At 42.2% G+C, this 27,197-nt stretch overlaps 1 protein-coding gene across 1 annotated transcript in view; it reads left to right on the top strand.

Annotated features, from left to right (window-relative positions):
- Window positions 1-27,197, top strand: part of PKHD1 (PKHD1 ciliary IPT domain containing fibrocystin/polyductin) — a 238,092-nt gene that overhangs the window by 5,562 nt on the left and 205,333 nt on the right. The window contains exons 5-27 of the mRNA XM_053938363.1: window positions 322-379; window positions 1,239-1,317; window positions 3,500-3,574; window positions 4,258-4,322; window positions 4,947-4,986; window positions 5,805-5,875; window positions 7,238-7,339; window positions 8,463-8,558; window positions 9,650-9,785; window positions 10,621-10,735; window positions 11,602-11,877; window positions 12,333-12,419; window positions 12,934-13,027; window positions 13,476-13,618; window positions 14,279-14,409; window positions 15,192-15,376; window positions 15,946-16,084; window positions 18,874-19,028; window positions 19,545-19,729; window positions 20,759-20,881; window positions 22,403-22,508; window positions 23,384-23,662; window positions 26,763-26,893. Coding sequence (XP_053794338.1) covers window positions 322-379; window positions 1,239-1,317; window positions 3,500-3,574; window positions 4,258-4,322; window positions 4,947-4,986; window positions 5,805-5,875; window positions 7,238-7,339; window positions 8,463-8,558; window positions 9,650-9,785; window positions 10,621-10,735; window positions 11,602-11,877; window positions 12,333-12,419; window positions 12,934-13,027; window positions 13,476-13,618; window positions 14,279-14,409; window positions 15,192-15,376; window positions 15,946-16,084; window positions 18,874-19,028; window positions 19,545-19,729; window positions 20,759-20,881; window positions 22,403-22,508; window positions 23,384-23,662; window positions 26,763-26,893 — 2,871 coding nt within the window. The remainder of the gene's footprint in view (window positions 1-321; window positions 380-1,238; window positions 1,318-3,499; window positions 3,575-4,257; window positions 4,323-4,946; window positions 4,987-5,804; window positions 5,876-7,237; window positions 7,340-8,462; window positions 8,559-9,649; window positions 9,786-10,620; window positions 10,736-11,601; window positions 11,878-12,332; window positions 12,420-12,933; window positions 13,028-13,475; window positions 13,619-14,278; window positions 14,410-15,191; window positions 15,377-15,945; window positions 16,085-18,873; window positions 19,029-19,544; window positions 19,730-20,758; window positions 20,882-22,402; window positions 22,509-23,383; window positions 23,663-26,762; window positions 26,894-27,197) is intronic.

Raw genomic sequence — 27,197 nt, 5'->3', positions numbered from 1 at the left:
GCAGTTTTTAACTTCAGCTAAAGCATGATTTAGAAATTTGATAGTGTATGAAACTGTGTCTTCTGACATTGCCCGGGTGGGCAATTTCGGCACAAAAGAAGACGTAAAAATATCACTAATCCAGACTCTGAATGGAGAGGGAGTAAGAAAGGAATAATTCTCCTTACTCCTTTCCCAGAGCAGGGGTCTGCTTCAAAGATCAGATGTGGAGTGTGAGTCTCTGAAATGCAGCTGCTGGCTGGGTTGTGAGCAGTGCACCGTCAGGTGGGGTTGGACTGCTGCAGAAATAGCTGACATTTCAGTGCAAATCTCTCTTTGCAGTTCTCAGCTGAGCAGACACCTGTGGTTTACCAAATTAATCCATCATCTGGCACACCAGGTATGGGGCCTTTCTTTAACCTCTAATGCCATACAGACCTTTTGCTTATTGGGGTTAAATCAGACTTTAAAGTTACATGAAAAGTCATTCACTGGTTTTGGTCTGAAAAATTAACTGGAATATGGGAGATTCTTTTCCCCTCTATTTCTATTATTTCTGTTTTTGCCAGTTTCTTTGGAGAAAATTGAAAGTTTGGTTCTCAAAGTCAAGATTAATCAAAAGATTTTGGTCTCTCAAGAGTTCAGACAGTCAGATGGATGATTATATCACACAGATGAGCCTCAATCTAAAAAAATCCCTAATTTCCAATTGTTTTCAGGTGTAATTCAGCTCTAGCTTCTCGTGCCTTGCATGGGTGTCATTATGGAGATTTCTATGTGTTAGCTGGATGGATGATTCACCTTTCAGTGTGTGAAAAGCAGGAGAATAATCTGGTCACGTATATGCCAAGATCCTTCTTTACACCTTCACCCTGTCTAGTGTACAAATGATGTAATTTTGGTTGTTTTGTGAGTTTCTACAGTGGAGTTGGGTTAGAAAGTGGGGTTTAGTTAACAAAAGAGTTGAGGAAAAATTGTCAGCTCTGTGCAAATACAGATCTGCAAAAATTTTTGGAATGAATTTGGGCTTTTTTGGCGGGAAACAAAGACATGTGCTTTGAGAAAAGTGAATTAAATGCAAAATCATCTTGAACCATGGTAAAAAATCATCTTGAGCCATGAGAGTACATTCAGTGCAGGAACCTCTGCAAAATCTATAAAGACCATGAATTCCTTTTGTTCAGCTCAGAAAATCTAAGCTGAAAATAAGTTCTCTGCTTTTAAAAGTCTCTCTTCAATTTCCATTTCCTCTTAAACAGGAAATTTAATACAGATTCATGGGAAGACAATTGCTGACAGATATGAGACCCTGGACTTCAACGTGGATTATATTGATGGGTAATTATGAACACTCAGCTATCTGCTGCAGTCTCTGTAAATTGGCTTTTCTTCCATCAGCCTCCTTGACAGCAATAAATTGCAACCAGTTGGCCCAGAATTGCCATTTACTTCCTTTGTGGTTTATTGCAGCTCATGATTTGGGCTCCAGCAAACTTTGTTAATCTAATTGCAACTGGTCCATTAAGCTGGTTGGTTTGTTTACTGGCAGCACAGTCAATCACAGCTCAGTGTGAATTGTACTGTAATTGCAGCTGGCTGCTGTAGATTTTATTTTGGCTAGCAAATTAAAATTTAACTAATTAAAATAATGTCAGAGTTGAAAAGTTAAATAAATTTTCCCCTTTCCATTTGCATTTTTTTTAAAGGAAAAAAACGATTAGTTTGAAGCAGATGCTCTGGTGAACCAGAAGACTATAGAGAAGTATTTTGAGACAAAAGGCTTGGTTGTTCACTGCTTTAAACACTCTGTAATTGTTTTCTTGTTCTCAGAGGTTTGATTTCTTTTTTAATGTTGCTTCTGTGGTTACATGCAACAGAGAAAAACAGCTAGGTTTAAAAAAACCCCTTATTTTAGGACAGCAGTCCCTTTTAACACAGTGAATCCAAAATGAGCATCAACACTGTCCTGCTGTGTGTCATATGTATTTCCATATGTATGGGTAAGTTAGCAGATGTTAATTTATGATTTCTGTGCCAGTGGCAGTGAAGAATGAAGCCCAGGTAAGTATTTTAAAGATAAACTATAAATCCATAGTTACTCTGGTGGCAGTTTAAGGATCATTTCAGGAGCCAGGAAAGGTGTGTATTCTCAGTAGTTAGAAATTTTAATTGAAGCGTCAGATATTTAACTCTGACATACTTTTTAACGACTTCTCAAGCTGATTGGAAATGTCCCTTTCTAAGTGATTAAACTCCCTGCTGGCATGAAGAAAAGTCCAGTGCAGATTCCTGCCATGCCATCCCTACACTGTGCACACCAGCATCCTTTGTTTGGGATCAATTATTGTTTTACCTGCCTCTGGAACCTTTGATGAGAGGGAAGAAAGGCTGTTCTGTCTGAGTGCAGGCTGGACATGCCTGCAGTGCTCTGCTGCCAGATTACTCATTTACAGCTCAGCCTCACCAAAAGGAAATGGCCTCAAAATCCCAGCATACCAGACAGGTTCCCTTTGTAGCTTCACATGAATAATTTGCCCATTTTTGGTGTGTTGAGAAATAGGTACCAGGTGGGAACTTGGACTTGACCAGAGCAGTCTGTCACTCAGTCACGCTGATTCAGGATTTGGAGCAAAAAAAAAAAAAAAAAAAGGGAATGGTTTTTATGCTTCCAAGTGTGTTCTGCACCTTTTTCCATGCTTTGTATGGGATGCACTGGTCCAGTGATGCTGAACAAACATTTGGCAGCACTGATGTTTTTTTTAGTCTTCCTTAAAAGGAAAGGTTCTCAGTATCAGCCGCCTGTATTAATAAAAGCAAGCTATTTTAGAAAAACCTCATAAAACTGCATTCTGAAACATGGGCCATAGAAAACTGCCTGGTGAGGGATGGGTCATCACAAATTGTTTGCATTACAGGTTTAATTACCTATTTCTTTAAATTGCTTTTTAATTCTCAAAGAGTCACTGCCAGCCTTTTCTTATTCTGCTAATTACTCTGAATTTATTCCTCCCATCTTCTTTCTCCTCTCCAGTGGAAGTTGTCCCATACTGATCCTCTAAGGAACAGATATTTAAATTTTTTTATTAGGAGCTTGGGTGATTTCTGCTGGAAGTTGTTTGTAGTGTTTTTCCTCAATGAAATCAAGACATGTCTGAGCTGCATCTTGACTGTACTTGCTGTAGTTGATGCTGCCTGCTGGTTTGGAAGGTGTGGGTGGGTCTTGCCCTCCTGGAGCTCAGCCTTGCCCTCAGGGAGGAGGGATTGGATCATTCAGAGCTGGCATGGAGTGTCCCCAAGAGGGCCCTGCTGTACTCTCACAGAGCTGCAGCTCCCACACTATCTGGGGAATGCAATTTGCAGGTGCAGAGATGAGAGATTAGGGCTTGTCCCATTTTCTAGAAGGTTAATAAATGTTAGCTACAAGTGGGAGAAAATTCCTGTCCCTTGGGAAAATACTGGCTGCTGATTTTAACAGGATCATGTTTTTATCACATCTTTTTCCTGTTTATTTTTTGCCCAGGCCCGCTGTTCTTACATCAGAAGGAGATGGATGGACCAGTCTCTGCTCTTTTGCCGACAGGAGAGCTGGAAGCTCGTCAGTTCTGGTTTACTTTGGGTTTGTGTTGGTGCAAGGGTTCAGCACAGCTTGTGCACAAAAATATTTGTGGCTTTTGAAGAAACTCTTCTGCTTTGGCTTAAAATGGAGACAGACCCTGGGGAGTTATGGTCTGTGATGGGGTGGGTGAGGGCTGCTGGTTTTATGCAGCTTCAACTACTTAAACATAAATGTGAGTTAATGATGGAAATTGTGTCATTCCATGACTCCAGAGGGTTGATGTAGTTCCAGCATATACACTTTAATTGCTACCTGCTCATTCTCACATTTAGGAGCCTGCAGAGGAGCAAGTAGAGGGGAAACACTTTTGTCCTTCTATTCACCCTCCCCTTGTGCCTGCACTTGCCCCTGCTCAGTTTTTTATTTCAAAGGGGGGTTCTAAAGGCCACCAACAGCATCATCGTCTAGAAATAGGTGTAAAGAAGCCAAGCTGGAGCAATGATGCTGGAAGACATCCTAAGCTGCTGAACTCTTAATCTTTAGTGGGAAGATGGGTTGTTCCTCTCCCATCTCACCTGCTTCTCACTCCCATGTTTGTAAAGACAGCAAACCATGACTATCTCGGGTGTATAAGCCCACATCTTCTATTGGTTAGTTGATTCTACTATATTTTGCTTATTTTTTGCTCCCAAGGCTCAGTGAAGTCCTTTGTCTCTTCACAGTTACCCTGTTCAGGTGAAGGATGGACTGGGGACCCTGCAGTGCCGGGTGGAAGGGAATCACATAGGTTGGTCAAAAGGGGTAAAACCCATGGGTTTCTGTCATTCCTGCAGCTCCAGAGGATGGAGGGAGGAGGGCGTCTGTCATGAGTTTCTGTTCTGTCTCCAAAGCTGGAATGTGGCTCAGGGCTGAGTCCATGAAAGCAGCTTCAGATCAAGGCTTGTCAGCCTTCAGCACAGCCCCTGCCATGGTTTGTGTCCTCTGCACAGCCTGGGAGAATATGAAGGGAAACCATGATGGGATGTGAGCATTGCTGACAGCCAACAGTGGGATTTGGGGTCCTTGCTGAGTTTCCTACTTTAATCTTTGTTGTCTGTGGTGTATCTTTCCTTTAGTGCTTTATAAATTGGGTGTTCCCTTCTGTCTCCAGAAGCAGGTGGGATCCCTTTCATTTTTCCTCACTTCCAAGCTCCCTGATGAAGCTTTTAATTTCTTGTGGAGGCTTTGAGCTCCAGCCTTCCTGTTTGGGAAAGATAAAGATATTGTGAGTGAAATATGTAAAATAGATTTTCCTTACTGTTGTAAGGAAAGTATAAGGAAGGGAGAATTGGGCCCAGAGAACCTGGACAACCTTTGGTATGATTTTCTTCATACTTCTGCCTGAAAGCATTGTCACTTTTCTCTCCCCCAGGGTACCACAACGTCAGCTTCTCAGTGTTTAACAAAGGAAAGTGAGTAAAAGAATATTTTCTCTTTTTCTCTGGTTTTGCATAGGAATAGAGCTGCACTTGAGTCCAGGATGAGTGAATTATGCTTTTACCTTATCGTGTGTTTCATTGCTTAGAAATAAGGTTTGTTACCTTGAGAAGATGGTAGTCAGATTTGGAATAACATGGGACAATGTTTCTCCCCGAAGTATTTCCACTTTGGTGTTTTATACTTTACCTTCAGTGACCAGAACCTGAGGCATCTTATCTTGGACAAGGGGAAATGGCTGAAGGAGGATGGATTCAGGTTGGATATTAGGGAGAAATCCTTCCCTGTGAGGGTGGTGAGGCCCTGGCACAGGCTGCCCAGAGAAGCTGTGGCTGTCCCTGGATCCCTGGAAGTGTCCAAGGCCAGGCTGGTGAGGTCTTGGAGCAATGGGAATAGTGGAAGATGTTCCTGCCCAAGGCAGGGGGTGGAACTGGATGCTCTTTAACATCTCTTCCCACCCAAACTATTCTGTGATCTGTTAAATCTAGCTGAATTAAAACCTTTCACCTTGCTTTTAACTATTCATCCAAATGGGAAAGAATTTAACCATTAAAGGAGGTGAAAACAGGTTCTGACTGTGTCAAAGCATACTTTACAATGTGCTAGTACTTCTAATAAAGTGTTTCAGCCATTTAATGGGGCCTCGTGAATCAATGCTTCAATGTGCTGGTGAAAGGAGTTGTTGGAGCTTGCAGAAATGTTCCACTGTTCCTCTGGAGAGTGAGTTTCCAGCCCTGTCAGATGAAGGTTTGCTTTTATTTACAGGATCTCTCAGGCATTTTCTCTCTTGCAGGTCAGCAGTGCACAAAGGTGCTTGGCTCATCAGTGCCAAACAGGAGCTTTTCCTGTACCAGACTCATCCAGGTATTCACTGATCCACCTCACTGGCATTGTCCTCCATCAGTCTCAGTATGATCTAAGAAAAGACCTCTCACTGTTGCTTTTCCCAGGGATGTAATTCTTTAATTTCTGTCCTCACCACACCCATTTTGGTGTTCCACTCACCTGGTATGGGCTTGACTAAGCAAAAGGTGCAGATAAAAATTATGAGACAACCAGATTTATGTTGTTCCTTGTCCTCTCAGATCAGTTACAGAGTCAACTGATATTGACTCATCAGTTGCTCATAGAGAAACTTTGCCCCCTTAAATCACTCTGTATTTGTTGAGGCTGAAATTTTGGAAATGCAGACCTCAGGATGAGAACTCCCACACTGGCTACAGGGAGGAGGTGATGTTCAGCTACTCCAAGAATTGAGTTCTGGATAAGTTGTGAATGGCAGGGTACTGCACCATTAGTTAAAAAAATTATTTAAGATACATTAAGAATAACCTGAATGTGATGTTTCAAGCTGTATTGTAGACAACTCTTTGTTAAGAAGGCTAATTTTATGTCTCTATTTACAATTTGAAGCAGAGTAAAATGAAATAACCATGCATGAAGTCGGCTGTGGGCAGAGCACGAGCAGAAAGATCTGCTAGATTATCCAGTAGACAGTACTGTGCTAGTCAGTAGTCAATACTGTAACATTAGTGTTTAAATACTAGATGAATTAACAAAAAAGATGCAGGTATAGACCAAAATCCCTCACCTTTTTCTTATTAGACTTATTTTTTTCAGAGGTATACAGGTAGAACTGGGTGGTTTAACTCCAATATGAGTGCAAGGTGGGTAATTGTCATCAAAAAGAAAAATAGTTTTCCTGTGGAATGGCACACTTGTAACAGATAAAGTCCTGAAAGGATCTCATGGTCGTGATGTGGACACTCAGATATTCTGCTCCCTCCATTTGTCCCTGAAGTCTGAGGGATTATTGGAAAGAGTGGTAACATTTAAACCTAAGGACTAAGTTGAGATGTGAATCAGAGAAGGTCAAGAGGATTAAAATAGTTTTAATTCTGCTTTTTTTCTTTCTTTTCCCCAGAGATCCTCAATAGCACAGAACAGAGCAGTTTGCAATCTGAGCATGACAGATGCAGCCACTGCTAAGTAACAGCCCAAGCATTGCAGTGCTTCCCCTGCCATGTGGCCAAATTATCCATGCTGCTCATTCCCGGTGTCATCCCAGAGGCTGCCAAAAAAAGGGATCAGCGAGAAGCTGGTTTCATTCACAGGAGCCTGCTCTGGCTGGAAGCAGTGCAAGTGCACTGAAGGCTTTCCCAGAAATTCGGCTGGGATTAACCTCTGCAAGGCTTGTGCTCAGATCCCTCTTTTCCTTCCCTGCAGAGATATTCTCCGTGTTCCCAGCCAGAGGGAGCCTGGCAGGGGGCACTGATCTCACTGTCACCGGGGATTTCTTTGAGGAGCCAGTGCAGGTCACTGCTGCAGGTAAGAGCAGAGACATGTGAATTCCATTTTTTAAATACAGTTTGGCCCTGACTGCAAAGTCCAAGAGATGTTCAGGGATACCAGTGTGGGAATTGTACGACTCACCTTGTCCCCATGCTTGTTTTGCATGGGAGGCATTTACAGAAGTGATACAAATAGATAGATAATAAGAACCTTTACCTTTAAACAAGTAATCTTTAAAACAATACCCCATAGGTTAACACAACCCATAAACACAGCTGTGAGAAAAGCTTACAGAAAAATGAAAGAAGTTCATGATTGCATACTTCCCAGTCAGCTGCTATTCATAAAGAGAGACACAAAAAAACTATTTTCTTGTAGAGAAATCTCCATAAAATTAACAGGAGAGACTTGTCTCCCTAAATAAACTGAAGAAAAACTATTCTAGAAGTAGTAAACTAAAATTTTAGGTTTTGTTTCTTTACATTGCTATTAAGAAAAAAGAGGTTGTAGAGGGAGGAGAAATGTCCCTAAGGTTTTGTTTAAATTCTTATTACTTTTTATTTAAATTACTATTAATAAATTTCTTTTTATACCCTTTTAAAGTTTTAAACCTACTTTACCTTTCTCCTAGTCCTACCTCACAGCAGGAAATGAGTAAATACATCCTAGTAAATACACTAGTAATTAGCCAAAACTAAACCCACGACACTCATTAATACATTAACAAAAAAAAAATCTCAAATTAGCAAATCTAAACCACTACACACCTCCAGGAAGCTCCAGTCATTCTGATCCAGGGTCCTCAGCACAGGAAAATCATGGACCTGTTGGAATAAATCCAGAGAGGGAACCCAAAAGTGAGTAGAGGGATAGAACACCTATACTATAAGGAAAGGCTGAGAGAGATGGGGCTGTTCAGACTGGAGAAAATAAGGCTCCAAGGAGACCTTGGAGCACTTTCCAGTTCCTAGAGGAGCTCCAACAGAGCAACCTGGTCTAGTGGAAGGTGACCCTGTCCATAGAAAGGTGCTTGGAACTACATATTTGTAAGGTCCCTTCGTACCCAAACCATTCCATGACTCTGAGATGTGTTTATGCTGCAGCTCAGCTGTGTCTCCAAGTCTCCCACAGCACATTTGTCTCCTTTTCCTGCTGGCAGGTGTTCCCTGTACAGTCAAGCACGTCTCTCCCCGGGAAATCAGATGCACCACCGAGCCTGTTGGTGAGGGCAGGAGACTTGGTGCCCCCCAGCCAGGTGAGCTGCTCCTGGAGCTCCAAATAAGCAAACACACACAGAAATGCAGGGCAGAAACCCTTTGGTGATGAATGCAATCAAGAAACAGGGCTTTCCAAAGCACTGTCTGCACTATCAGTTTCTTTTGGGGTGGTAGGGAAGGGGGCTACAAATAATCCAAGGCCTGAAGCATCTCTGCTATGAGGAAAGACTGATGAGAGAGCTGGGGTTATCCAGCCTGGAGAAAAGAAGGTTCCAGGGAGACCTGAAAGTCCCTTCCAGTGCCTAAAGGGGGCTTTCAGAAACATAGGAATAAACTTTTATTAGGGACTTTTATTAGTAATAGGACAGGGGGTGATTGTTTTAAATTAAAACCATCTATTTAAATAGTTTCTATTTAAATTATTTCTAAGGAAGGTATTTTTTTTTACAATGATGGGAGTGAGGCCATGGCACAATTTGCCCAGGAAGCTGGTGGATGTTCCATCCCTGGAAACATTCAAGGCCAGCTTGGGTGCAGCTCTGAGCAACCTGCTCTGTTTGGAGATGTCCCTGCTTGTGGCAGGAGGTTGGACTGGATAAACTCAAATGGTTCCTTCCAAACCATCCTGTGAATCTGTAGCCAGGAAAACCAAGGGGGAGAGCTCAGCCCACCACAAGCAGACAGGAAATGTGGAAGCATCCATGGAAAATGAGGGGAAAAAGGCAAGGAAAGTATTGAGAGGTAGGATGGCTGAACTGGAGTTACTGCAGAGGCTTCTGGGGATGCTCCTTGAGTGGAACATTGCAGTAGGAGATTTTAGTACATAAAATGAGGCTTAACTTTGGCTGTGAGTCATCTCAGTGCTTTTTCCTGCAAGAGCAGACATGTGAACAGGTTGGATGTTCTTCTCTCTGCAGAGTTTTGTTATTTCTGTTGGAGGGTTTAAAGGTAAAACAAATTCCCTATGGTGTGATCTGTGTTCTGCCTTAGACTGCAAAATACCCCACAAACAGAACCAATTTATTATTAAAATTTTCTCTCTGGCCTGCCTCCTACAGCACTGATTCCAGCATGTGCTCTGGGATTTCTGCTGGCTGCTGCTGAGAATGCTTTTGTTTTAACTTTCTAGGAAACAGAGGGCTTCTCTTTGAAGTCTGGGATGATGCCTCTGATCTGACAGAAGCAGGTCCTGGATACAGATGGCAGTTTGTACCTAATGCCAGCTCCCCAGTAAGGTTTCTGTCTGGGGCAGAGAAGTCCTTCAGGTACTCAGTGATCTTAAAAAGAGACGAAGCCATGGCAATCACCTTTAGCAGTGTAAGGTGTAGCAAAAACACCTGACAGCTCTTTATAGCAGAGCCTCACTGCATAGCTCCCATAAATCAAAGCAAACCCTTTGCTCCGAGGTCCTTTTGAAGCTTAAAATATGCAGTGAAGTGCTTTATTTTTTCCTCCTTTTGCCTTCCCTCAGTATTTCTGCTCTACCTGGCCTAGATATGCTGAAATATCACCCAAAAAGATTGCTCTGAAAGTAGAAGGAGCTCCAGTTTGAGGCTAATTTGGGCTGGAGCTCTGGCCAGATGTGGAGGGGCAGATCCTCAGCTGATGTTGGCAGCAAAGGTGGTGTTAATACAAATAAATAAATTCCTGATTTGTGTTGGTTCTCATTGCCTCTTCATATATGACCTTGAAAAACTGTGCAATCTGCATGCATTCTTACATTTTTCTACCACTTCTCTATTTTTTGTTGTTTGATTCTGAGCATTCTGGTTTTGGCTTTTTCCTGCATGTTTGGGGTTAAGACTTTGTTTGAGAAGAAATGCACTGAAGTGGCCTCCAACAAAATCATACTTAGTTTCATGGAGCTGTTTTTTCTTTCCTTTTTGAAACTTTTGTAATGCGTAATTGGCATTTAGTGTGAAATTGGGTCATTTTGAGGTTACTTCAGCTTTAAAATAACAAGATTTGTTTTGTTAAAATGGTTTAAAGATGTTTTCTTGTTGTTCAGTGTACATGTGAAGGTGGTGTGTTGGGATGATTTGTTGTTTTGGGGTTTTTTTGCTCTTTTTTGTATATGATGGTTGTTTTATTTTTATTCAGCTCCAGACTCCGTGGGTTTTTCGTGGCTCCTCAGACCAACAATTACACCTTCTGGATTCAGGCAGATGGTCAAGCATCTCTCTACTTAAGTTTGTCCCAAGATCCAAAGCAGAAGGTATTATTATTAATAGGCAAAAATGAGAGAAATGAAAATGAAAAATGAGGATGGAAATGGTTTTAATTATGGTGATAACAAGCAGGAATTCCCCCAGTGTGGACTGGTTTGTTGTGTCTTATGAATCTATTGCAGAGTCAAAACTATGGGATTATTTTTGATATTTTACATAGGCCCTGTCCATTATATAGCTCATTAAAAAAAATCACTCTTGCAACCAGAGTAATTGATTATCTTTTCCAGAAGATTTTTTTTTTTGTTAGTTGTCTATCTGAACTGAAGCTATCCATGAAAAGTTCTTTGGGGAACTGTTAATAGTGCTAGAGTAAGCCATAGAAATTATCTTCTTTATGGTATTGAACCTTAAACCAAAGTTTTCTGAGATTGTGGCTTTTTTCCCATATAATAGGAAGGAGTTTGTGAGCCATCAACCCACAGATATCGGTTATAAACACAAATATGGGTGGTTTTTTTTGTTTGTTTGTTTGTTTGTTTGTTTGTTTTGGGTTTTTTTTTTTTTTTTTTTTTTTGGAGCTGTGGCATTGGACTAAATGTTATTTGGGGCTGGAGAAAAGTTACTAACTGGTTTAATGGCTTCAAACTGAAAGAGAGCTGGTTTATATTGGATATGAGGAAGAAATTCTTCCCTGAGAGAGTGGTGAGGCCCTGGCACAGGGTGCCCAGAGAAGCTGTGGCTGTCCCTGGACCCCTGGCAGTGTCCAAGGCCAGGCTGGACAGGGCTTGGAGCAACCTGGGCTAGTGGCAGGTGTCCCTGCCCATGGCAGGGGGTGGAATGAAATGGTTTCTGATGTTTCTTCCAGCCCAAACCATTCTGTGATTCTGTGATTTGGTTGTTCTGCTCGCAGGTGAGAATTGCTTCTCTCCCTGCTGGCAATTCAGAGTGGTCTGAGAACTGGGTGAAGAACTGGAGTGAACTTTGGCAGCCAAAATCCCAGAAATTTGAACTAACTGCTGGTTCAAGGTACTACCTGGAAGCACTGCATCATGCCAAGACACCCAGCAAGGGGATGAGAGTTGGAGTCCAGATTCACAACACATGGCTGGACCCCCGCGTGGTGAGCAACTACTACACTGAGAGGCACGAAATTCGGGCTCGTGCCTTGCATCTCCCAGAAGTGCAGGTCAGTGCTGCCTGCAACTGCCTTGTTGGTGCCAGATGTGAAAAAAATGGGTGTTTCCACCTTGTTTACAACCTCCTGAGATAGCTGATGAGAAGAGCATCGTGGGCTGAAGTTGTCTGTGGCTTTTACATACATTAATGGGTGTGTGTAAACACTCAGGAATGAGGGAAGTTTTTCCTAATGGTTAAACTCCTGCAGGTCAGGAGCTTTAAGGTCCATCTGCAGGTGCACAGGTCATGTATCCCTTGTTCTCTTGTTACTGTAAGAATCCTGCTCCTTGTAAGACAAGGACAGTTTAAGAGTAGCTGAAGTGGCTCTTGGAAAGGATCCCTGGTTCACAAAGCAAAATGCTGGCTGTAAAATCTCCCTCAGTAGATGGCAGGTTTGAAGTGTGTGTGTCTCACGCAGTTTGCATCTGTTTTCATTTCTTGATTTGCTTGTCTTTTTTTCCCCAGATGTTGACTGTGTCTGGTACAGGTTATTTCAGTATCTCCTGGAACAACACGCTGAGAATGATCCCCACAAATGCTACAGCTCACCAGGTAGGTGCCATTAAACACAGACACAGGGTCCTCTGCTGGGAATTGGTGGAGCTCTGGTGCTTGACAGAAGTTAAGATTTGGCCCAAAAGACATCCAGATATCTTGGACTTTCATTGATCCAGATCCTTGGACTTCTCTAAGGCCAGATGAACTCTGGCTTTTGTATGGCCCTGGCTTCTTCAACAGCCCATAGGTTTTGATGTGGCTCTTGATTGTTAATTTGTCAACATTAAAGTGACCCTGAGTGATGGCTCCATGACAGTCATTAGACTGAGGATGTCCCAGACCCCTGAAAACTTTCATGTAAACATAAAAGTTTACACTCTGTTGAGATAAATTTTGTTATATTATTATTTAACATATTTATTCGTTTAATATTTGGCTACTTGCTTGTTCAGAGCTGCTGTGCCACTGATCCCTGGCTGACAAAAAATGAAGTGATGGTGTGTGTGTTGAAGTCTCTGCTGAAATGATTGTAACTGACTGCTTTCCACTTTCTTAATTTCTTTTAAAGGTGCAAGCAGCAATAGAAGAACTCCTTTCAGTAGGATGTGAAACTGAACCAACTTCTGCTAAAATCCTTTTTCGCTGTGGTTTTGAGAAAGAAGGTAGGGAACTTTTGTGGCAAATAAGCAGTATTTATTGTGAGACTTGATCTGCTTTTATGACATAAATATTCTTTAAACTTTTACTGGTGGGAAATTTACACTTTTAATGGGTATAAATATGTATTCATGTTTATCATCTATTTGTTGTATGTATGCATTAAAAACAACATGATCACTGTAATAATCACAGTGATAGGATAGCCAGGGTTGGAAGGGACCCACAAGAATCACCAAATCCAACTCCTGGGCCTGTACAGGACAGCCCCGGGAACCTGTGCCTGAGAGTATTGTACAAACACCTATTGAACTGTGGCAGGAGAACTCTCAGAGTAGGACTTTTTGACAATTTCTGGATACCCACTTTTGTATTTTCAGGAATCTTGACTGTACTGGTGTTTTCTGAATCACTTTGAAACCTCTCATTTCCTTTTTTTTTTTAATCTGTCAGATATGAAGAATATCATCACCACAGGACACATTGTCAGTGGAACAGAGCCTTTCTGTGGGAGATTCAGTGTCCACAGACCAAGCCAACTGGTGAAAACTTCCCCATCAACACTGCCAAGATATGACCTTACTAAATACCCACATGTGAGTGGCTGCTCTTAACGAGCAGCTTGCACTGGGCACTGAATGTTCAGAGCTTAATAAGCAACATAAAGTCATCTGGTCAGCTTATAATTCCCCCAAATCTATCAAGCATTGTGTCTTAGAACAGAGCAGAGCATCTTTTATTTGGTTTGGGAGTGGTTTTGGATCTTTGACATGTAAATATTGTTTAACACAGCTGACTGTTAACTGATCCTGGGGATACAACCCTTGCTATGGGAAAAGAAGAAGTGGGGTTGTGTTGGAGAAAGGTGGAAGGGACGAGGACGAACATTTCTTGACAAAAGGAAAAAATCCTTTATTGTTTGGTGGCCCATTGCTCACTTTTCTGCTCATCTCCTGCTTTTGACAGGAATAAACCCAAAACTTCAGGGAAGCCCCAGGGGTCAGTTTGATGCCATCTTGTGGCACACCTGGGTGCCAAAACTGTCTTCTACAGCTCTTATTCCATCTTCTGCTCTCTTGGAGCCCCTTTAGGCACTGAAGAGGCTTTAAGGTCTCCCCAAAGTCTTTTCTTCTCCAGGCCAAACAACCCAGTGTTAAACCAGAATTGAAATAGAATCTCCTCCTTTATCTTCCATGTACATTATATATAAATTACCTGCATTTTGATTTGTGAAAATCTTTCCCCCATTTTTGCAGGTGTGTTTTGCATATAAAGGACATATGAGCAACATCCTTCATCTCTCCGTGTCCTACACCAATGTCTCTTCATGTCCAGTGAGAAGAAACATCACCTGCCAGTGGGACTTCAATGAAACTGACTCTAAAAGGTATCCAGACAATTACAGTTGTCAGAGATTGCATTTTCCATAGTAAGAAGGTGCAGTAGGAAAACTGAGGGAAGTTCTTATTTATATAGGAACAATTTGTCAGTGATGTGATAAAAGCTCTATCCCTACAGAGGCATTGTGGAATGTGTTTCCATGCTTTTTGGAGGATTTAATGAGTAAATTTCCATGTTTCTTGCTTCATGCACTATCTCACCTCAGTGACACACACGGGTACTTGAAGGTTTTTGAGAACATAAATTCCCCAGTTTCTTTCCCAGTCGATTTTCTGCAGTAAGAGAGAGAAATGCTTGTTTTTTTTTTTGTCCACCCTGTGAAAGATTTGAAAACTGGTGTAGCCTTTGATTTTCTTTATTCACTTAAAATTCAATGAGTAGAAAACATTTGGCAGCAGACATAAAGCTTAGGGTAGGCAGACTTAAAAAAAATCAGGAGTGTAAAAAAATGAAGAGACCTGAGGGTTTGAATTCTGGATTGACCCCAGCTGAGGTCAGTGATGCTGTTGTGGTATTTTGCCAAAAATAAAGCAGGTGTAATCATTCCCATGTCCCACTCTAGTGATTCAGAGGGGACAACATAAGCAAAGACCTAAATCCTCATTTCTCACTCTGGGGAACCCAACAAGGACATGGTGAGTAATCACAAACCACTGTGCATGTGGCTTGTGCTAAATACCAGTAGTAACAAAAACAGTGCCTGATGTTACCTGGAATCTTCACAATCACCTCAAATTTGTTTATTGTCCCAACCTTGGTGTCTTCCAGCTGGACATTTACCTGCACCAACCTCTGGAAGAGGTGTGTGAATCTCTCTGTGCTTCTCCAGGACTTCCCAGCCAATTCCCCAGTGTTTGTGCATCAGATAGACTTGCAGAGCCCTGTGCTGCAAAAAGAAACAAATGGATCATTTTATCTTGATGATCTCATCATTGCTGACAGATCTGTGATTGGTAAAGGCATCTCTTTTGTTGTTTTTTTTTTTTTTTCTCTTCCCAGGGTAGTCTGTTAAATCTATAGCAATAAAGATGGATGAAACTTTTTCAAAGGGAAATTTCACAACAGACACAATTTTTTTTAACTTATATATATATATATATTTTGTGACAGCAGTGGAGAAGGAATTGCCAAAATATCTATATTCTTGGTTTATTTGAAAATGTGGTTCTACAAATGGAACAGGCTGTGGTGAAATCACCATCCCTGGAAAAGTTCAAAAATGTATAGATGTGGCACTTGGGGACATGGGTTAGTGGTGGATTGGGTGGTGCTGCAGAATAGTTGGACTCAGTGAACTTAGAGTCCTTTTCCAGCTTTAATGATTCTATGAAATATAACTCAAAAAAAAAAAAAAACAAACCCAACAACAAAAAAAACCCAAACCCAAAACAACCAACCAACAACAACAACAACAAAACCCACAAAAAACAAGCGGCTGTTTCCAGCTATGAAATGAAAATACCCTGGGCATAGTCACCTCTGCTCTCCTTGCTCTAATGAATGTTTATGTTTTTTCTTTCAGTTTCTCAGAGAGACCCCAAATCCCCCTGGCCAGGGGGGAGGATCATTGAAGCAGTATCTGTGGTGGGGTCTCCTCCTACCTACAATGTGTCCTGGGAGGTGTCTGGCTGTGACGCCAGTCTGCCCCTTCTCTCTCCAAGGTAGGGACAGCTGATCTCAATACCCTGTAACACCTCTTAGAGTTCCCCCAATGTGTCTGGAGCTGGCTGTCAGCTGGGTTCAGCTGCTGAAAACAAGAGGTGCTTAAGAAGTTTGAGATAACTCAGGGTGTCAGTGTTTTGGTTTGAAAGCAAAACCAGTGAGAGACTCTAAGTCAGAAATACAATTTATTAGGAAAAGGAAAAAAAAAAAATACATGCAATAATTCAAAAGAAAAACCATGGACAGAGTCAGAATACAACCTGACACTCTTTTGGTCAGGGTGTTGGTAGCAGTCTAAATTGGAATGGCTGCAGTCCTCCTGGAGTGGCAGATATGGTTTTGTCGGGGCAGCGATTCTGTAGAAGGGTGTAGTCTTCCTCTGAAGGTCCAGTGGAAAGGCCCAGCTGTTCCTCTGAGAACCCAGTGGAAAGGCTTAGTCTAGTGTCCCAAAAACTCAGATTGCATCCAGTTAGGAATGCTTGGCTCCTCCCTCTGGGCAGAGCATCTCCCAGTGGGATGGGGTAACTTTTATCAGTCGTGCAGTGACATTCAATAGGCCATTAACAGCAGATGTCTCCCTGGAGGGAGGATTGCTTTGTGGAAGAGATAAAGGAAACTGCCCAATTAACAGAAGATAACTGCCACACCTCCAACAGATGGCAAATAAAATACATCTTGCCTTGCAATCTAGGGCAGCCAGATATCCCTGGATCACCAAGGTGTGATGTGGGATTGGAAGGAAATCTAAACCCTTCTGGAACAGTGTGGATGAAGATCATCCAAAAGTGTCTCCAAAACACCATTAATGACACCAATTCCCACATTAGGCACTGGAAGTCCACCTTGGGTGTCCTTGTTTGCTGAGATGAGGTTTCTGTTCCTCCCAACAATGACAGGAATTGGAGCCATGGACTATAACTAGATCAGATCTATTGCAATAAAGATGGATGAAACTTTTCAATGGGAATTTTCACAACAGGCACAAAAATACTTTTTTTTTTCCCTTGAACTTACATTTATTTTTTTGTGACATCAGTCAAGAAGGAATTGCCAAAATATCAATATTCCTGGTTTATTTGAAAATAAACTGTAACGTTAAAGGTTTGTACTGGCAGAAAATAAGTCCTGTAAAAGTTGGGTTGTATCCAGCTGAGTCAAATGTAGTATCTTAACATAAACCACCAAGGGTAAATGCAGAAATGAAAATACAGGGGGATGTTTGTGGTGGTTGAGGTGCATATCCAGAGGTGTAACTAATAGGAAGAGAGAAAATTTTTACTCCTCTGTGGAGCCTGAAGACTGACATTGGAATGCTGCAAATAACACTGATAGCTGTACTTTTCAAATAAATTTAGAAAAAAAATGCCATAAGCATCATTATGGAGCTGAGGAAAATGCCTAGAAGAGGAAGATTTAAGAAGCTACACCTATTTAGCTAATTAAAAAAAAAAAAAAAAAGGGTTAAGAAGCAGTTTGATCACAGTACCTCTTACCAGGATAAAAAAAGGTGCTAGGCACAGGTAAACTTTTCCATCTCACGAGGAAGGTATTAGAGAAAAACAAGAATCAGCACAAGGTTTAAAAATGGGTGAGCTGAGCACTGTCTTTGGACATCTTCAAAATAAACCTGGCCCTTTCTCTTCGCTGAACATGGGCTGTGATTTCATCCAATACAACTCCTACCCCTGTCAGAACAGGAATATTGGCTAAAATCTTGTACCAGCTGTACAAAGGGCTCAGTGGTCGTTTTGATTTTGTTTCGTGGAAATTTGCTCTGCAGAAGCCGCTTGTTATCCAGACACTTAACACACGGTGGCACCGTTGTACCACAGAGAGGCTCCTTTTCCTTTGAAACACGAGAATTTTAGTGGCGAAGGAGAACAGCGTTTTAACTTTTAGAAATTGGGCTTTGGTTGAACTTGAATTACTCCAATACAGATGTGGTGTCTGGGGACATGGTTTAATGAAGGACCTGGTAATGCTGGATTAAGGATTGGGCTCCATCTTAGGGGTCTTTTCCAACCTATAAATGATTGTACAATATGAAATCTCACTGTAATTCAGGGGACTCGAGATTTTCATGGGCTGAGGAGATTACAGTGTAAAGCAGGAAATATTTTTTGCTTTGCTGTTGCAGATGCTGTCCAGGCTGCACTGAGCTGGTTCTTTAGAAACACCAGTACTGGGGTAGCACTCCCTGGTGCTTGATGATATAAAAATTATTTCTTCTATCATAAATTTAAAAAAAAGGTCGTTTTCCATAATTTTCTGCTGTGTGCATTGTGTGCATAATTCACAGAATCACTGGGTTGAAGGAGACCTTTAAAATCATTGAGTCCAACCCAGCTCCAACACCTCAACTAAACCATGGCACCGAGTGCCACATCCAATCTTTTTTAAACACATCCAGGATGGTGACTCCACCACCTCCCTGGGCAGATGATTGCAGTACTTTATCACCCTTTCCTTAAAAAAACTTTTTCTTAATATCCAACCTATATTTCCCTTGGCACAGCTGAAGACTGTGTCCTCTGGTTCTCTCAGTTGCTGCCTGGAGAACGGGACCAACCCCACCTGACCACAACCACCTTTCAGGGAGTTGTAGAGAGTGATAACAAGTTAGAAGTTGGGAATATCCAGTTTTGTTTGAGGTCTGGGCATCTTCCCCTTAAATCCTTCAGGAGCTTTGTTCCCATAGGTGTCCCTGAGCTGTTGGTTGACTTGGGGGTGTCAGCAGTGAGGATCTCCACTGCTGATGCCTTCCTGTGACCCCCTCTCTGTCCCACAGAGGTGCCATGCTTGGGGAGGGCTCTAAGGAATATGGACACCTGTACGTGTCCACAGAGGATGTGAGAGTTAGCCTCACCATCCAGAGGCTGCAGAAGTCATCCCCACCTCTCGGAGGAACCTTCCACATCCACTTGGCCAACACAGTGATACCAGGTAAGGGAAGATGCAGGTCAGGAGCTGGATTTCCTGAGCAGGAAGCCAAGGGAAGAATTAATTGCCAGAGAAGTTTTGGCTGCCCCATCCCTGGGTGTGCTCAAGGCCAGGTTGGTTGTTATTAAATAGTGTGGATGATCTTCAGATTAGACATAAGGAAGAAATTTTTTATGATGAGTTTGAGAAAACATGGGCAGAGGTTGCCCAGAGAGGTGGTGGATGACCCATCCCTGGAAACATTTGAGGTCAGGTTGGATGGGGCTTTGAACAACCTGGTCTAGGGTTCATTGCTGGGATTATATGACCTTTAAAGTCCTTTCCAGCCCAAATCCCTCTATAATTCTATGAGTTTTTGGTGTTTAGGGTCCAATAAAATAGGGTCACTCTTTTGGCAGCTGCAGAGGTTTGAACCATGACAGCCTTGCACCAATAATGAAACCCCTTCCTTTCCTAAGAGCAGGCAGATGTGATCTCCTGGAAATGGAGATATCCACTGCTTCCTAATGTCTTTTCCAGATGTTTCGGTGCACATCTCTGCCCACCAGCTCCGCAGGCTTTTGCAGGATAATGTGGACAATTTTACAGCTCCCTTCTTCAACACCAGTGACTTCACTGTGACCAGAGACTCCAGCTCGTGCTATGAAAGTGTCTGGACACTGACTTGGAAAAAAACAGCTGGGGACTTGCCCAATGTTATCAGTGTACTGTAATTTCTTTTACTAATCCCCACTTTGATCCCCATTTGATGTCTTTGGTCTTGGCTGATTCACTCTCACAATGGCTGTTTTTATGAAAACACCATGGAAATTTAGGCAGTCTTCCTATTTGGAGCAGCACCTTCAGCAAATTCCAGATTAAATTATTAAAAAAAAACCCAAAAAAACCCCAAAAAACAAAAAACAAAACAAAAAAAAAAACCCAAAAAAACCCCCCAAAAAAACAGTTGTAGGAGAGGAAATTATATTGAGTCTGTGATTCAAAACCAGGAGATTTGAATGTAATTTTTGCACAGCGAAGGGGTTGGTATACTGAAATGAAGTCTTTATTAATTATATCTACATTAATGTTTCAGTGCAGTAACTGGAGCTCATCACAGATTTGTGACATCATTTATTTGCCAATAAGGTATTTTTCTGAGAACTGTTTTGTCTGGTTTTGTATCTGGTTCTCATAAGTCTCAGGTGAAGGTCCACTTTATACTCTCCCATCCCAAGATTTGTCCTGCTAGTTTTGCTTCAAGCAGAAGGGTCTTTTTGAGTAAGGACTCAAACTGAGATGCTTCCTACCTCAAAAGGAAATAATATTTCTTTGGATATTCAGCTTCTAAAAGTGTGATGTTATTTTCAACAAATTCCAGTGCTCAAGATGTTGGCCTGGAGGGTGAAAAAAGTTTGAACTGCATCTTCAGCTCTTGCACAGGCCCTTGTTTCACCTAAAGTCATGTCTTTGAGAAGATCTTTCCATGCCTAAATTCAAATTATTATTGGGTATTAGAAGTTTATTTACCAACCTGACTCCTGAACTTCTTTGTTATCTCTTTGACTGCAAGGTGAAGGTGGGAACAGGCAGGTATAGAGAAACCTTGAGTAATGAAGATTTAGAGCTGCAGATATGATTCATGGAAGAAGGGTGAGAAGTTTCCAGGAGTTATTGCTTGTAAAGATTCTGTTTTAATTTAACATCACAGGACAGAAAAGGATGAGAAACTTGAATTCCTTGCTCTTTGCCAGGTCTCTGCTGAAAACCTCACAGGCCTGAAGCCAACTGTTTCTACTCGTGTGGTTTATGATGGGGGTGTGTTTATTGGACCAATATTTGGGGATATGCTTGCCACCCTCCATAACCAAACACAGGTGAGTTGATGTGCTCTCACACTTGTCACTGATTCAGCAGGGTTGTGTAGCTCCAGGAGTCTCACAGGTATTTGGGTACCTTGTTATGCCAATAAATCATTTCAGAAATCTGATGTTATTTGCCATAAATTTCTCATATTCTGCTGCCTAGTGTGTGGAGCAGGACTTTCCTCCATGAGCTGTTGCAGGTAGGGAGAATGATGATCATGGGTGATGGAAGACAATATATAATTTTTTGGAAGCAGTGACCAGGGGATAAAAATCTCTGAACTCCCACCTTTGGTGGGTCCTGTGGTGCTGGACACCAAACTGGGAATTACACAATTCACCTGCAACACTCTGTGACACTGATGGGCAAAGTAAATGAGTTGGTGGCTGGGATACTCCTCTGTGAGTTTGGCAAATCCTGAACCTCTCTGGATCTCAATTCCTCAAGAGGGAAGAGAGAGATAGGGGAGCTTCAGGCTGAAGGAAAGATCATTCCAGTCTGCTGGATGGACAAATGTGTTTCCAGCTCTGCTCTCAGATGTTGCAGAACAGTGGCTACTGCTGGCTTTGCTTCCAGCAGGCTCACAGGCACAGCGGCCATAACAGGGTGATGCTGGATGGGCTCCAAGCCCAGCTGTGCAACATCTGGGGCCAAGTCACCCTGACTTTTTAATGAGCCTGGTTTCCAGCCATGAGAATTGCTCTTCTTCCAGTGACTCAGCCACCTATAGCATCTTTTCCATCTGTGCTGCACAAACCCTCAAATAGTCCAAGTGAAACAACACCAGCAGCAACAAACAGATTTTCTGGTAGTTATTGAAGCTTTATTCTGGCAGTGTAAAAGTGTCCCCCCAATTATTGTGTCTTTGAAGCTCTGTGCTCCTTGCATTTCTTTGGGACAGATGCTTTGCTTTTTGCAGGCACACCCTTGACTCCTGGAGAGGGATAAAGAGGGGCTTTTTTATGCCCTATCCTTTGCCAGTTGACTCCTCAAAAATATCAAGATCTCAGGAGGGATATTTCTTGATATCTCTTTTAGATAATCAAGGTCACAGCCCAGTTTTTTCCTTCAGCTTGACCAACAAGGGGCAAAAAATAAAACGGAGGGCTGCATGTTGAGAAGACGCATTGTGGGTTTCACTTTAATTAATCTTCCAGGGCGCTTTAAGCATAATAAATTTATTCCCAAGGCAAAGTGGGAAGAACTGGGGGAAGGCAAGAAAAGTCTTCAATGGGTGACTGGAAGAACAGGAGTTTGAGGAGGTGTGGGTCCCAGGATGGTGGGAGGTGGGTTGGAGATGCAGCATCCAAAGCTGTGCCTTGGATGAGCCCCATCAATTTGCTATTTAAATTTGCAATTAAATTTGCAGTGGGACTGCAGCAGAGTGAAGAGCTCTCTGTTTGTACCCTGTTCTAGCACTGAGTGCTCTCACTACCTCAGAGTGGCTGCCAGCATCTATCAATCACTTATGGCTCTAGAAAACACCTCTGTTCCCTTACCAACTTTAAGGTAACTCTCTGGTCTGCCTCCAGGTGGTGGTGATGGTGAATGATGTCCTTGCAAACTGTTCTGGCTCATGTTCTTTCCAGTTCAGCCGGGAATTGACACCCATAGTCAGAGATGTGGAGTATTCATCAGGTAATGGGGCCTGGTGTCTGAGCACAATGGCAAAAATTCTGTGAAAAAGAATCAGCAGGTGCTGGTGATTTCATGGATATCTGTATACTTTTGTAAATTTTTGATTTTATGGAAATTGCACTTTTATGGGTCACTTCTGATCAGCTCCAGTTCCAGAAATGCTGAGTGCACAAGTTTGTCCTGAGAAGGGCAGTGGAGCTGGGAAGAGTCTGGAGCACAAGTGTGAGGAGGAGCAGCTGGCAGGGCTCAGCCTGGAGAAAAGGAGGTTCAGGGTGACCCTCTCACTCTCCACAACTCCTTGATAGGAGGATGCAGCCAGGTGGGGCTTGGACTCTTCTTCCAGGGATGAAGAAACAGGATGATAAGAGATGGCCTTAATGTGCATCAGGAGAAGTTTTGAATAGTTATCAGGAAAAAATTTACTCATCTAATGGGTTGTCAGGCTCTGGAACAGGCTGCTTAGGGCTGGGGTGGAGTTATCATCCCTGGAAGGGTTCACAGGGCTTGTGGCTGTGGCATTTGGAGACATGGTTTGGGTGGTGAACACAGAGGTGATCTTAGAGGTCTTTTCCAACCTTAACTACTCTGTGATTCCATGGTAGAGGCATAAAGGGGAGAGTAACAATGGCAGGCTTGAATCCTAAAGCAAAAAAACCAGCTCTTGGCTCAAATTATTTTTAATAAAAAATAATGTGACAGATGGACAGGGACAGGCAGGAATTGCTGTTATGTGGAGAAGTGAGATATCACCAGTGGTGTAGTTTTTAGGATATCCTGTTGAAGCTGTTAGATACTTTTCACTGTTGGTTGAATTTAAATTCTGGGCATTGCTAGGCCAAAATTCGTGAGTCACCTTGATGATTCTATTCCTTCAGGTGAAGGGTCCCAGGCCACAGTGGTTCTCAGGGGAGCTGGCTTTGCTGAGGAGCAGCTGGCCCTGCAGGTGGAGGTGGACAGGAGGAGCTGCCACGTCACATCTCTGAATCAAAGCCGAGTGGTTTGCCAGGTGCCGAGGCTGCCGGTCGGGATCTACCCGGTGACCCTGCTGGTGGCACCTCATGGCTTTGCTCTTGGTGGCACCACAGGACAAGGGATCTTCCTCACAGTCCAGCCAACACTGGGAGTTGTTGAACCTCCTTTGACTTCAGAGATTGGTAGGTGTGAACCCTCCAAGGGAGCTGCTTCCTGCTTCTTTCTTATTGTGGCATGTTTTGGTTCTCCTGTACTTTCACTGCCAAGATTTTCACCTGATGAAGACAAAATTTTATGGCTGGACACACTGTGTGTGCCCCAAAGCACAGTCAAAAATGACCTAATGACTGACAGAATCTCTTCAGCTCTTTGTGCAGGCAACCAGTTTCCCAAGTAGTTTTGTTTGGGTATTATATTTTCAAGTGCACATATATTCATTTCAGCAAATCATTGGTGTTTCATACTCATCCTCCCATATCCATTTGACACGTAGCTTTGTAGCATTTGAATTAATCTGGTCTAATTAGAGTGGGTATTAGAGAAAATTTCTTCACTGGAATGGTTGCCAATCCCTGGAACAGGTTGCTCAGGACATTGGTGGAGTCACCATCCCTAGAGGGATTTGAAAGATGTGTAGACTTGGCACCTGGGGACATGGGTTAGTGGTGGGCCTGGCAGTGCTGGGTTACTGGCTGGACTTACTGATCTTAGAGGGTTTTTCAAAACTAAATGATCCTAAGATTCTGTGATTATAAAATGGCTGAACTCTGGTTAATCCCAGCCTTATTGAAGCAAATTCATGTTCTGAAGAATAAAATGGAAAACTCACCTGTGTTTAGGTACAAAGCTAAGCAACTTAGAGAAGCTAAAGCTGAACTGATTTTCCTTCCCTGAAGACAAGAGCTTCAAAGAATTCTTTTTTTTTTTTTTTTTTTTTTTTTTTTTGAGAGAAAAGAGTCTCCTCAACCCAATGAGAAATGTGGCAAACACTCTTGATGCACCTGGGCTGTGCAGTGAAGGACAGTCTCAGATTATCCTTTGTTTTCAAGCAGCAAGGAATGCAGCAGAAACAGCATGAACCAGGTCTACTCTGACAGTAAAGTTACCCAGTCATTTCTCTGTAAATCTCTCAATTTTATTTCTGAGATCGTGGCAGCAATCACCACTGAGAGCAGTACTGCCCTCAGTGCAGCTCAGACATGCGGCTTGGAGATCTGACTGTGCCATCTTTGGCCACTTTGGAGCAGCAAGAGGAAAGGAATGCTGGCCCGTAAACCTCTCCATGGATGAGCATGGAATGGACATGGAATAACACAGGATTCCTAAGCTAGAAGTTATGGCCACCTTTTGGTTCGGGGGATTTTTTTTTTGTTTTGGTTTTTTTTTTTGTTTGTTTTGTTTTGTTTTGTTTTGTTGTTTTTTTGGTTGCATGGGAAGAAAACTATTATGACTCTTTTATTACCATTTTTTTTCCCCTAATGAGAGGGTCATGGCACACTAAGTTTAAGAATCACTTATAATTCATAGAATATCCAAACACCTCCAAACACCTCTAAAAACAATCCAGCAATGGCAAATTTTAGTGCTTAGGCCTTGCTTCTCCTTTCCTTTGCTGGCAAATCCACTCCTCCCAATTATAGTGATCTGTCACTCATGAAAAAGAAAGCAAGAATAATGCTATCGTACATTACATGTGCCTGGAATGCTCATAATTGGAAAGAATTACAGCTTCCATCTGTGTTTTTAATTTCTCCCATTTCAAATACCTCTCTTCAATCTCATTGTAAAGTGCACACAGGCAGTATTTCACCACATATAGATATAATGTAGATATCAAAACTTAACAGCATCAGTCTTTATGCAACACTCATGGATTCTGAACTCTAAATCTGAAGCTCTTTATCTGACAACTCTTGCGTTTGCAAGTGGCTTCAGCTTTCACTTCTTGCTCTTTCTGACTCTGCAAATTTAATGTTACAGGACAGGAAGGCAACCAAGCACCTTGTACTTTGCTGCTTCAGCACCCTCTTGTCAAAATATCCCTGGTCTCAGTGGTGCCATGCTGGGAGATCCCCATGACCTAACTCTAGAAGCATGGAATGCCTTTCTAAAGATACTCCCACGTTCCAGTGAATAGCAGGAGCTTGCTGTTAATGTATCTGATTGCTCTTGTTGGCCTGGATTTGCTGCCAGCCACAGGAAATCAAGGCTAAACTTCTATAATTCTCTGGTGGTTTAAAGAATTTCAGGAAAACGTGCAAAGGAATTTTTCATTAATATATAATTACTTTAACATCGGGGATTGCTTACATCACATTGAAAAGAGGGATAAAAGCTCAGTAGGTTTACAATATAGCCATGCTAATAAATACAAATAAACACTGCATTAATTAGCCTGTCTGAGCAGTCTGTTCAACCCTAATCCTAAAACTCTGCAGTGTTGAAACCTAGAGATAAAGCTCTAAAATTCAAGCAACACTTCCTTTTTTTTTTTTTTTTAAAGTTTCTTTGAATCGCATCAAAGCACAAACTCCAGCTTAGAATTGCCATTAATGCCCACTCCTGTTCTCTTTCCTGTTTCTCTTTGAACTATCCCTGAGTCTTCTAATCACTTGGAAAAGCAAAGGGGCACCTTGTTTCTTTGGAATTGGACGCTGAAGAAAGATCAAGCACAAGTCTGACTTGTGCTGGGCATGATCCCACGTGGGATTGGAGAGGCTCAGTCTGGCACGGAGCAGAGCTGAGCTTGCTCAGCGCTCCACGGAACAAATCCCTCCGTGACTTCCCTCACAACTCCGAGTCTTCAGCCCTGCCAAGTCCCCTTTCTATCCCAAGTTTCCTAGACACATGCTACAGGCTTTTCTGACAGCAGGGAGCTTGGCAGCTGTTTGAACTGTGAGAGCACCTGCTGCGTTAAGCTCATTTTCCATTCTTAGTGCTTCTTCCTTCCTTCCTTATTTCGTTCTTGGGCTGGGGATCTGTCTAAGGGGGAGATCACAGGCCAGGGCTTGCTGGTTTAAATAAGTAAGTCATTAAAAAATAAACCGAGAAAAAACCCCAGTCATCCTGTATTGTGGAGGAGAGTTCAAATAATTCAAATTCAAATAATTCAAATAAGGCAAGAAGGATCTCTAGTGCAAGAGAGGGAGCCAGGCACAGCAAGGTGGAACAGATCATCATCAGCTCAGCTGAGAGACTTTTGTATTCATCTATAAACAAATAATTCTTTGCTTATTAAAACATCCTATACACTGAATATCATGGAATAATTGTTTGTTTTAGGAGGACTTAGAGTGACTCTCAGGGGGACCAATCTGGAAGGGGTAAATGCAGTGTTGTTTGGATCCCAGCCTTGCCCAGTTTTGGAGGAGGGCAGAAATTCAACAAGAATTCAATGTAAAGTTCCTTCTCGGGTAAGAAACCACACTTTGGGGAGCAGTCAGAATCCAATGTGATTTCCTATGTATTCCTGGCCTGAGCTGCACTAGGGAAAGGCAAAGAGTAGCCCCTCAGCCAAGTCTTGTCTGAGGGGCAGTTAAATGTGATTGTTACAGATTAGACCAGCTTAGTTAAAAATAGATTAATAGGATATTTATGAAAACTAGTGAAAAAAGCAAGCTCCTTAATTTAGTAAGAATGTTGCAAATTAAAAACTGTATAGTTAGTTTGGGATTTTATATACTAGTTTAATGTACTTGTATGGATATAGCAAATCCA

The sequence above is a fragment of the Vidua chalybeata genome, chromosome 3 (assembly GCF_026979565.1).
Source record: "Vidua chalybeata isolate OUT-0048 chromosome 3, bVidCha1 merged haplotype, whole genome shotgun sequence".
Lineage (NCBI taxonomy): Eukaryota > Metazoa > Chordata > Aves > Passeriformes > Viduidae > Vidua > Vidua chalybeata.
This window is presented reverse-complemented; position numbering and strand designations above follow the sequence as displayed.